We start from the raw sequence: 12,664 nt of genomic DNA, 5'->3' as shown, positions 1-12,664 counted from the left end.
TGTAACCATCAGTAGGGATGGACCGATAGTATGTACGGGTATTTTCTGGATTTGAGGAGAAAGCAGAAGCGAGATTAAACATGAAATATTGACTTAATAAATAATACTTTTTAACATTTGCTGCATATTATCTAATTTTGAGGGGACAATCAATAGTTTATGGGCTATAGGTGCCTAGAAAATATCACAAGCGTCTACATTTTTTTTTAATTACCTGTTATCCTGCTATGTAAGGATGGCGACTGAACGCATTTCTGCACAAATGTCTTCATATCTCTTCTATTGTTTGAATCTGTTGTGACAACACATTTTATATGAGTAAAAAAAACTTGTTTCTCTATTATTATGAAGGAATGTCATGTATTTGGATTAGCATATGATTGGGTTCACTCTTCAAGAGAAAAATGTTACAAGAACCAAATATACTCATCTTAATAGAGTTTGATCCCTTAATTCCACTCATGTGGACATAGTTTTTCTCTATTTGCCTCAATGTTTGTTATTTTTTGCTATTGTCCATTGGTTGACGCTATTATACCCTACAATATATGCATTTACTGAACCTAAATATTATTTTAAAAAGTGTTATAAATTTAGAGTTGTATAAAATATGACCTGCCAGTTATGTAAAAATAAACTTTAAAAAAAAAAGAACCTTACAGTTTGATGAATATTTTGGAGACAAGCAGCTTAGCTGTTATGAAGTTTTGATAGATTACCTGCAAGCAACCGTGAGAGGAAGGGAATATACTCTAAATCATCTACATATCTAGTAAGGACATGTAGAGTTGGTTCCCAAAACTTGCAGTAGTATTTAATTACGATTTTATCACAGATATTTGTGATTACGAGGTTTCATTACACAACCAAATTGCAGTTGAAACAAAAATAAACAAGTTTTGTTTTTATCCCATGTTTTTAAGTGTAAAAATGTATGAGCAACAACAAAAAAGGGAAAAGTTGTGCAATCACCTATGTGACGGTATATCAGTGCAGAGAAGCCTGCAGAAAAATTTAAAAGCTCTACCCCGACTGCCTACAACATCAATTACAGACTCATACACCCAACACTTCCGCACCTCTCATTCAAACTTGTATTTGCTTCGAGCTGTCATCATGACAGCTCAAAGCCATAGACACGTTTTTCATCGTCAAAAGCTGATAATCCATTCAACGACGCGTTAAGGCTGTTATTATTTGTGAAAAAAGGATTAATGAATAAAAAATATAGCTAAAAATAATATTTCAATATATCACAAATTAGTTTTGAGTTGTATTTTCTAAATTCCATCAAAATCACGTTATTCGTAATTTAGTCATGTTTTGGGTACACATTCTATAGGCAAGAATTTATCCGATGTCGATAATATATTCTACTCTGAGGCCAACAAGGACTTGCACTTATAACTACCCAACAAATCATAGGTGTTACTCTCCGTCTTTTATGAACACACGCACTGGGGATGACATAACACATTAGGAATACGGAATAAAACATTACTCAGATTGACAACTACAGCAAATATCGCAGGCATTTCAGTTCTATATAACACTGAGGATGTATTGGGTAGTTTTTCTTGCTCTACTCACTGATAGGAGGATATGATAAATATCGTTGTATCACAATGGTGCGTAAAGTAATAAACATTCTTCCCAGTCAAAAATGGCGGCGATCGTTCCTAGTGTGGGCTTAAGGAGGGGAAGTGAAAGAAAACAGGAGGCAGTTTGTTCCATAACCCGCCTGCAGGCTATTCACCAATATAATATAAAAATATAATATCCACAATAGCTGGTAGGGAGGGGAAGGAAGAAGGGTTTGTGATATGATAAATATGGTTTTGTGCATATATATAAAAGTGAGTTGGAATTGACTTAATTAAATAAAGACTTTTAAACCATGTATTAAGATTTAAAGTTGGTGCTAATAATTAAATACTGTCCCATCCAAAAATTATACATATACTATATTGATTTTATTTTACTGAGCCTGTTCATAATTACCAAATACTAATTTGTTATTGTATGAGGTATAGTATTTTATGAATAAATAATTGGGGAGGGTAGGAATTTCGAGATGAGTATTATCTGGAGTTTCAGGCATAAAATAAGGGGTTTTTCAATTACTTCATTTAAACCCCTTGGCATAGGACCCAACTTAGTCTCAAATGGCGGTACTGAGAATGCTCCTCTCGAATCCTGCTCATACCCAAACAATAGAATTGAAAATCAACAACAGAGTCCAAATAAAAATGTTAAAAACTTTGTATTTATTTCCTTACTCTCAACATTGCTTGCAGTTCATATAATGAACCACCATGACAGCTAAACTGCTTTCCTTCACATCATTTTTCAAATTGTCAGGTGTACTACCTCATTCATTTATATTTGTACTTGGCGGTACGTCATATTGTATATAACTCTAACTCAAGGTGTATCAGTGATGGTTCTGAATGAATAACAAATAATAACTAATATGTATGTATTTCAAACACTTTTTTGACGACTTGACATAGAACTTTGATGCAAATTTCTTAGTTAAAACAATAACACGGATATAAGAATATAGATATTTATATATGTATAAGTATTTAATATAAGAATACTCTCAAATATATTCGCATTTAATTAATTGAAAAATAAATAAGTAGAGAAAATGAAATAATTAAGGAGTCGTAAGTAGAGTATTAATGACTCATTAATTGTCAACAAATAAGTATTTCATTAAAAAATAGAAATAATAACTTCAAAATATATAATTGTATTTAAGTATATTCAACATTTAAGTACTTTAACATTACACATATATACATACATCAACTTAATAAGTGAATTAAAATATCTAGTAATAATAAAATAATATCTATTAATAGAAAAGCAACAGCCCTTTACTTCACCCGCCCCTGTCTAGTACACTTTTTTCTTCTTTTAATTAAACTTAAATATTTTCAAAACTCCTTGAAATCATTACACAAGTTCATAAGAAAGAATAAATAAAGAAATGCTAAAAAAAAGCCTATACCATAGATAGAGAAAGAAAATCTAGAGGTGTGAAGGATTTTTACTTGCCTTTGCTAAGTTGAAAGATAATTAATTAATCTATCATCTTAGGCAGTTTACGAATATTATCTTAAAATCCGGAGGGGGAAAATTATCCTATTAAATGTATGACTGGCTCCGCAAAAAACTATCTCTTAAGCATAAAAAAGTTAACAACTGAAGACAATAGAACAGTCTTTTCCATACCTTCTCCCCGCCCCTCCCCACTATATTTTCCTTTCTCTATGGTTCAAAGGTATTTTGCTATTTGAAAATGATTTTAAAAAAACTTGAGTTGATGAACATGGTAAAGCTATATAACACTTTATCCCCTGGACAACTACTCCCCAATCGTTAACCCCCTGACATTATATTGTTTAGGATAGTTATTCTAAATATTTTCACTACATTCATTAGCCCAACTTCGTAGTCTAAATAAAATATTTTTTGCCCTGAATTTTTTTAAACAATAAATATTTGGATAAAAAAAATAATTACGCCCTTTTTAAAAAAAAATAAGTATCTTGTCCTTCTTTTTATTGTTATTTTTAAATGGAATTTATACGAGGTCTCAATAACCCCCCTCTCCCCTCCTCTCATAGAAAGTTCCAAATGCCCCATTGGTAGGAACCACTGCTCAAAGACGTCTTATTCAACCTCGGAGACATTTTAAGCTGAACAGAGCAATTTTCTACCTCTATAATTCGTCATTTCAATTTTAAAAAAAGTATTCAGGTTTTTGATTATTCATTTAAAAAAACAAAGTGTTTAATTTGGAAATTTGAAAATAATTAATTAATGACTCAAATCCCTAGAGTAAATTATTGGATTTGGAACAACATTTAAACTTTCAACACTTTACTTCTAAATCAATTTTCGTTTTTCCTCCCAATTGCAATTACTTTAACACGAGCAAAATCCAACTTAATTGAGTATATAGAAATAATTGATTTTTACTGAAGCTTTTGAGAGTATTTTAAGTATGATCAAATAGTTAACAAAAATTAATAAAATATTCCAGGTTGGGAGGTATTTGTCCAGAGGGAGCAGAAGGTCATTTACCACATGGTACATAATACGCTCGTATGAATTATGTTAGATTATAGGTACATTAAAACAAAATACTATATATATATATATATAAATGTACCAATGCTATTTAAGAGTATGAATTTAGTATTTATAAAATAGACAAACTAACTATTTAAAAAAAAGGAAGAGAGAAAAAAAATGAAAATATTGCATAAGAGTAAAGCGTTTCGTGGATCTCCCTATAAATGTATTTTGATTGAATCCATTATATTTACTTTGTTTTGAATTTTATACTCTAGAAGCCTAGCCCCTCCCCTCACACATCCCCTTCCAACCCAATGACACATCGACCCTTAGTAGGTACGTACATGAATCGTGTGTTTCCTTTTACTAATAGAAGGAGATGGATCCGTAGCTTAATCTATCTATAAAAGTATCTTGCACATTTTTAAAAATATAAAACCCTGATTCTACAAATTTCCAAAAGAATTTAAAGGAGTACGAGAACTTATTCACATAAGTTGCTGCGGATCCGTGAGTGACATGTTGAGAAGAAGATTACAAAAGGGACATGAATCATTTCCGCAATCACATTGCATTGTGGAATTATCAGGGGCATTGATTTGATTAATGGATAGATTTCCAGAGGAGGAAGGACTACTTCTGGATGTTGAGTAGTAGGAAGAAGAAGAATAGGATGAGTGAGATGCTTGGGCTGCTGATGGAGACGCCTTGCGAGACTTTGAAGAAGAAAGATAGTTTTTGGACAAAAGTGGATTAATAACCGTTTCCCATTTGTTGCCAATGTTTGAGGAAGAGTTTTTACTGCCAGAAGAGGGGTTATTCCGAGATAAGGAAGAAGTAGAAGAGCTGCTATTTTCGGCAAGAGTTCCAGACTCTGCCGCTTTGCCCAACTTTCCCCAGAGGTTCTTGTATTTGTCCTTCTTTTTTTCACCCCCTACAGAACCACTACTAATATTAGAGTTGCTATGTGTTGATGATGAAGTAGCCAACCCTGACGATGACACTCCGGAGAGTTCTTCTTCTCCCAAATCCAGAGATCGATGATGATGACTCCGTCCTTGTGAAGAAACAACAATTATCTTATTATTTTCGTATTTGAGATTGAGACTCGAGGAGTTGGGTGAACAGTTTTTGGATCCAGACTTACTACTCCCACTGCTTTTTACAGAACTCTTCTTGGTACGAGGAGATGAATGCCCCGAGCCGTCAGAGTCTTCAGCAGAATGCATTTTCTTTGGACGGGGATGGTGATGGATACGGCCATTGGAAGAAGAAGAAGATGATGAAGCGGTGTTGTTGTTGGATGGCTGGTTATTGGTACCGGAATTGGAGGCGGAACTGAAGCTAAAGTCATCTTCATCTCCTCGAAGTGACGATGAACTCGTCGATGTGGCACTGCGGGATAATCGATGTTTAGTATGACGGTGCCTATGTGAGGAACTGGTCGTACTGGGGGCATCTGCTGAATGATGCATATTAGAAGATGATGATTTTTTTAGAGGTGCGCGTTTGTTACTGCGAGATGCAGACTCTTTTTTGGTAGAAGGAGGAGATAACATTTGAATTGGAGATGTTGAAAAGAGAACTTGAAGAGGAGGAAGGATAAAATTATAATACTTATATGTAGGTATGTACATTGGATTTATGACGCAAAAACATTAAATACAATTACTAAAAATACATCAGGAAAAAACCCCGCGCTGGATATTTTTTTATGTATTGAAAATGCTTTATTTTTCTTTTTTAATCTTATTTTCTTAAATGATATGTAAACAAAAAAGGTTACTTGAAAGGAACCTGCATTTCATCTTCTAGAAAAACAAATGAAATTATTTAAATAAACATTTATCTTTCCCCAGGCCCTACTTACACTAAAGCCAACTCTGAAAGCAACAACTAAGAATAAAGATTTCTTCACCATTAACAAAAAATGTAACAAATAAACAATACAATGACTATTGCGTACAAGTAAAGGACACAAGAATAAAACAAAATATTTATGATTATATTTGACTAACTAACTAATTAAATAAAATCGTCACACATACTCAAAAGAGCGATTAAGAAAGTATTCTCAAATAAAATCTTATGATACGTCTTTCACGGTTTAATCGTGACTGAGAAGAGGAATAAAATAACCACGAAGAAGGGGGAAAGAAAAAGGGGAATTTCGGGGAAATCTTTTTTCAAGAAGAAGGGGGGAAAGAACGAGAAAAAAGGCGCCAGTGGCAGGGAAATATATATTATATATGAAGGCCGCTGTCCTTGATATTATATAATAGAACACGCCTGTACATAGATAATATATATATATACATTATTAAGTATGAATAATATTAGGAAAAATGAATATACGTATGATGTGTAGAAAATAAGGACTGAGAGAATGAATAACGAAAGCAATCAGAGAGCGGCAAGCATATATAGACATTTTCTTGTCAAAGGTACTTGTATTCAACCCTTAAGAGTAGTCATATTTATTACAAGAGGTCATTTATACCCTATTCTTAATTTGGGTTGATTTTGATTTTATTATTGCTATGCAAAAATTTCTCGAGGTTATGTGTGGAGTTTTTATATATTAGTTGATGTTTACATGAACTAGACCTTTTAGAAGCATGATTTCATTTCTCAATGACACCCTTATAATTATTAATGCTTCAAAGGAACCTCTTTTGAGTAAAAAAAAAAACGAACAACAATTGAAATCCCGAGGCGCTATTCTTTTCTATAGAAAATCTTAAAAATAAAGTTTTTTTGTTCTTTAAAAAATTAGAATAACAATTTATTAGGATTGATTATCCCTCATGAAATATTAAACATATGTCAAACAAGCATTTAATTTTGCAGAAGAATACCTAAAATTCGTATGTAGAGTACTAATTTTTTTCATAGACAAATGTTGGCTAAAACTTATTAAAGAGATGTAAATACTCAAAAATTTACATTGAAAATCAGATTTCATACAAAAAAAGTAATTCCAGATTTGGATTGAGTACGTTAGGGGTAATTAGAATTAAAAAGATTTTTCAAATAGTAAAAATTTATTAAATTGTGGTTATGGAAGCAAGAACAAGGAAGTTTTTTTACTCTATAGTTTGTTATTGTATCATGCAACATGTATTTTAAAAATAAGTAAAAAAGTACATAGATCAATTGGTAGATATACAAATCTGTCCAACTATGTAATTATTATTCAAAAACACAAGTCAATCTAATTTCTACTATTTTTTGTTTTTCTTTCCTTAGATAGAAATGATTTCTAATTACGTTTACCTTCAAAAACAAAAAAACATTTACAAATGGATATTTCTGGTTTTGTGGACTCCAGAATGTATTTTCTTTACATACTTTTTTAGAACATCAACATGATTCAAGCGTCATTTATACCCTTTTAAAAAGAAAAAAAACATAAAATATAGTTTCTAGGTACATGTTTCCAGATTTTAAAAAAATAGTAATTTTTTTATCTTTTTCAGAATGAATGAAAATATTTTGTCAGTACAAAAAATGACCCCAATTGAAAAGTTTCTTTGAAGGTCGAATGGATTCTTATTTTTGATCACAGTGATAAAAATGAGAAAATCGTCAGGTGACAAAAAAATATAATTTTTTTTTTGTTAGTGAGGTAAAAATAGATACTCATTAACTTTAAAGTTTTGCTTTAATAATATAGAAAATAACTCCTCAGCAAATTTTACTACTACTCCCCACTCATACTAGTAGTAGCTACTACTCACTTAATACTTTGAAGTTCTCTTCTGAAGAATAAAACAATAATAGCAAGAGAAATAAAATACTATTTGATGATAAAGTCACAATCATTTTGTTAAAACTTTACATAAAGCACTTCCTTTTTTTTTTCTTTTTTAATATGAGTTAAACTAAACCCCTGCAAGATTTCATTCATTTTATATGTTGTATATTATCCACTTATTCTTTTTTTTCTTTTCTTTTTATTGGTACATCAGGGAGTACTTTATACAGTGCACCCGGTAACTACATAATTTTTTACTCACTACATGGCTATTAAGTTGAATAAACGTTACTTTTTAAAAACTTTTTCACGTCCATTAGCAATATATTTTTTGCAAAAGAACAGATGTTTCACTCCATTCAGTCAGTAAAATTGACTCAACTCACGGAATACTAAAATTGTATATTATGGTCACATAATGAAATGCCCATATTTCCTTAAAGGAACATCCTTCTTGATTGAAGGAAGCAAGATTTAAATTGAGTTTAAACAGCTAGGTGTTAAACTTTGTTTATAAATAAAGCAGATGAAAGTACTTCATATTTTAAGTTTTAGAAGAATAATTTAATTTTGCATTGGTTTATTTCCATTTCCATATGACAACAATAGGCATTAACGGGTTAATAAAGAGTTTTGAACAAAAAATATAGAGCCAAGTGTTGAGAGATAAATTATTATGCAACATTTTATCAATGAATGAAATATATACAAAAATGAAAATGCAATTCGGAAATATTAAGTAAATATAATTGTAAAATTTAACAAGAACACAATGAAGGCTGTTTGTTTTTTTAGAGAGAAAATTTAGTATTTAAAAAAATGATTCATTTTTACCACAAATCAAACTTTCTATGCGTTTTATCAGTTATTGTGGTTAGCACGTTTATCATGCGTGTACACGCAATTTATTTCTAAGAACTTTGCATATTATAATACACAGCTCTAAGCATTTCCCCCCTTGCAAAATAAAGAAGTTCTGAGATATAAAATATTGCATGTTTAAGGAGAGAAAATGCCATGGTACTAATTTTCAGGCTTTCAAAATTTAATTTATCCTGGCATTTTCGCCCTTATGAGCAAAACACATTTTAAATCACAAAATCTCTTTATATTGAAAGGGAAAACTGTTAAGATTTAAAGACTATATTATGCAAATTTAGGGAAAATAAATTTTCTATTGGTGTGTTCCAAAATTATATACCTGTATAATTTGATAGATGAAGTAACCAACATTTAATCTGTAAATGAAATCACTATTCTATACCTTTAAAAAAAACTAGTCATGCTTAAAACATGTGCATAGTAGAGAAACCCGTCGACAGTTGTAATAAGAAAAATTACAAAAGCTGTAGCAACAAAATTTACTCCCCAATGGTATAATATGAGTGAGAAGAATCAATCATTTTGCCAACTTTTCGTTGAGTTATTGAATAAAAACAGATTCTGAGGGGTAAAAGTAATTTTTTTAAGGAAAAAGTTTTTTTTAATAATTCAGCTTTTGCTATAACTAACATCCTTTGACATAATAATAAAGTTTTTTAATTGACATAACAAATTGTACCATAAACGGTAAGTGACGTCCAGTTAGAGGCCTAAAGTTCATATAAACATAAAATAAAATAGACAATTTTCAAAAAAAAAAAAATATATATATATATAAAGATAAGAAACTTCATAGAAATTCTTTTAAAAGTGAAAAAAAGACTAAATTGAGTATAAAGAAAACAAAAAATATTTGAATTAAATCATCAAGTATTTTTTTTTAATGTTGAAAAGAAAAAACCCAAGCATTAGTTTCATTTTGACATCTAAATACACGTCAGTAGTTAAGCATTTACCTTGATCTTAATAAAAAAAGCTATTTATTCCTATAAAATTTAATTGTTTATGACTCATCCAAAATGGCCGACATCAACCATCTGACGTCATGTGTAAACGCTCTATTGAGCCACCAAAAAAGAATTGTAAGATCTCCCTTTTACATCTAACATTAAATATAAAAAGCAGCTACTTTTCCTGAAATCTTTAATTTTGCTTCCCCAGTTCCTAAAAGGTTTGAGCCATTTTCTAAAACTATTTTTGTGGCCTTTATCGTAATTTATTAGATTAATACATAGGAAAATTGACTTTAATGGGTATTTATATATATGGACGTAACTAAAACTATTCTATACTTACTTAATACATAAATAGGATGCCTCGTGCAATAAAAACAAGCATTGTTTTGTTTTGTTTATTTGTAAATATTTTAGTTATGACCATGTTATTTTTAGAGTTTACCTCATTTATGGAAAGAATTTGCATGATTCATAACCATAAAAGCATTTCAGCACGAAATAGGAAGTGAAAAAACGAAATCATTTGAATATGTTTTCTTCTTTATTTTATTTAATAATACAATCAGAACAAAAAAAAAAAAAGAGAAGCTGCTAAGGATAGTGTTTGATCGTTCTAAAATGGGCAAAAGTCCTATCAGTCTGGTCCTAATAAAATTTGTAAGTCGTAGGACATTTAAGCTGTTGAAGTATAGTCTTAATTTCCCCTGCTGATATATATGATGACAAGATTAAGCAAAGTCAATTGCTATGGAACGTTTTTTGCGTCCGATTTGGACGCGTCCTTCAGATTTAGATTGGAACTGGACGGCATGCCAAAATTTTGGGACTGAAGGTGATTTTACAGAATAAGGCATGACAAAAATATATTACACACAAAGTTGGTTGACAGTCTGTAGCTTTTTTTTTTTTTTTATAAATGAAATCATAGTTCCACTTTGCCTCTTCTCTATTGCCCTATCGCCCTTTTGCCTCTTTCAATTTTTGTCGGATAAATCCTACACTTTTAGCCGATTGCAAAACTTTTGTGCGTTACTCGACGACTTAGACTGAGGATGCTGTTGATCTCTTCCCTATTCATTCACGAAACCTCGTCATCATTGTTCGTACAAAATACCAAGGTTAATAGAAATATAAGGTTATACCATAACGCATATAGGACATACCATAACGCATATATGACATACATATGTTTGACTTCCACCACGCTTTTAATATAGACGTCATGTCATAGTAGATGAGTGGTTGCGCGTTTTGTCAAAATCTGTTTTTCTTGCCCAGCTGTCGGTACGACACATTAAATTGAAAATGCCTTCAGATCCTCTCTTCAACTTCATGTTCAAGGGATCTCCCCTCTTTGGAACTCACTAGGTAAATCTCATCTCTTTTAATGAAAGGATCATTCACTGTGCAGATGATCCTTGACTTGAATGAGAAGGCGGTGTTAAGGGAGTCATATATGTGTGTCTGACTGAATCCGGAGGAAAAAGTTTGAGATATCAATACAATGGATTTTTCCAATATCTGATTCTTTATTAACTGTTTATTCTTCTTTATAGATTTTAAATCGAGTTTTCAGGATTGATCCGCTTCTACTCTGACCAAGGACTGACTTACGAAAAAAGGGAAGAACTTCCATTATCTTGCATCAAGATATTTCAAGAGAATATGGATATAGTCCATTCATAAATTACTCTTTGACATGATCAGTAGTAGAATGACTATCGAACAATACACAAAGTTTCAGCCCAATTTACTTTTATTGCACATAAATTTAAAGGAATGGTGTAAAAGTGTGGATAGTTTTTCCCTGTAACATTTATTCAGTTAATTATAATTATAAATTTATATTTAGGTATTTTGAATAAGTTATTAATCTAAGGAAAAAAATCGAAACAACAAAGAGACTCAGTCGAATAAGTATATTTCCTGATGATTATCCAATTATTTGTCTCTCATTTAGGTCACTCTATATTAGGAATAGGCAAACTTTCCATGGAAGGGACTCATAAAGGAAATCATATTTTTTTAGTCACATTCAGAAAATAAATATAATATTCAAGTGAAAAAATTGTATTTGTGGGGGAAAATATCATAATATTATTACGCATTCTTAAAAAATTTGACACCAAAGATAGAAGAGAATGCTTACTTCAGGGGGAAAAGTTATGGAAAAATAATGAAAAAAAAGAAAAAAGAGCACCCACAACAACTGCTTTTCCTTTTTTCAAATTTATAAACTTATTTTTCTATACATACATGACATCCTTAAACATGTAAATTTGGAACTTTTTCCTTCAACTTTTTGGAGGGAGAAAGATTGAAAGATTAAATAAAAATTGTTTTGTGCTTTATTAATTGTTATTTACAGCCATAGGCAATCTTTTTGGGAGAGGAAGCAATTCCCTGAGTTTTAACATCAAAGCTACTGAAAGGGTTAAATCTAATAGCCTATCAAAAATGCATTATAAAGTTTTATTTACGTAGTTAAGACAATAAATTAAGCATATATATTCCTCATATTATCCAACTTTTCCCGTCCTTAACCGATCTAAAACAAAACTAATTGAACAAATATAACTATTTTATAAGAATTATCAGCACTCAAGTATTACTTTGAATTTATTCCAATATTACTCTTTATCATAGGCATCAAGTAGAATGCACTGCAATTGTTAAGTCTTTCTTAACAATTTTGTAGGCCCTCGAACTCTTCAAACATGATTACGCGCGTGGAATTCCAAAATCCTTTTAGCGACACAAAGCAAAAACTGTTTAGATATAGATTAGCAATATCGTCTATCTTTCCCGACAAAAGTTGAGATGCCCCTGATGAGCGGATGTGTTTTTTTGTAGAACTATAATCGAGACTTCCTTCCACCTCTTTTATTTTTGCACTCGTATCGCCCCTGTGGTGAGAGTAGTAGAGGCTGAGATCTGGTTCTATTATAAGAAGAGGTTGAGTCCTTCCGACTGGCTG

General features: G+C 31.1%; 2 protein-coding genes across 6 annotated transcripts in view; both read right to left on the bottom strand.

Moving 5' to 3' along the window:
- The window catches only part of ema (C-type lectin domain containing ema), a 234,140-nt gene that overhangs the window by 194,808 nt on the left and 26,668 nt on the right, over positions 1-12,664 (bottom strand). The gene's annotated exons all lie outside the window — the stretch shown is intronic.
- Positions 2,465-6,213, bottom strand: LOC121119262 (uncharacterized). 2 transcript variants are annotated; one of them, XM_040713887.2, is made up of 2 exons: positions 6,141-6,213; positions 2,465-5,677 (listed from the first exon to the last, which is right to left on the bottom strand). In XM_040713887.2, exon 2 carries the CDS (start codon positions 5,649-5,651, stop codon positions 4,581-4,583), a length of 1,071 nt encoding a protein of 356 aa, XP_040569821.1. In that variant the 5' UTR covers positions 5,652-5,677; positions 6,141-6,213; the 3' UTR covers positions 2,465-4,580. The 2 variants fall into 2 exon arrangements, with proteins under 2 accessions (XP_040569821.1, XP_040569822.1); XM_040713888.2 differs by having other exon boundaries at positions 2,743-5,677; positions 5,963-6,213.

The sequence above is a fragment of the Lepeophtheirus salmonis genome, chromosome 6 (assembly GCF_016086655.4).
Source record: "Lepeophtheirus salmonis chromosome 6, UVic_Lsal_1.4, whole genome shotgun sequence".
NCBI lineage: Eukaryota > Metazoa > Arthropoda > Copepoda > Siphonostomatoida > Caligidae > Lepeophtheirus > Lepeophtheirus salmonis.
Note: the sequence above shows the minus strand (reverse complement) of the source record. Positions and strands in the feature narration are given on the sequence as shown.

What these genes read in the sequence shown, in the direction of transcription:
- LOC121119262 (XM_040713887.2), bottom strand. Translation starts at nt 5,651, where the DNA reads ATGTTATCTCCTCCTTCTACCAAAAAAGAGTCTGCATCTCGCAGTAAC.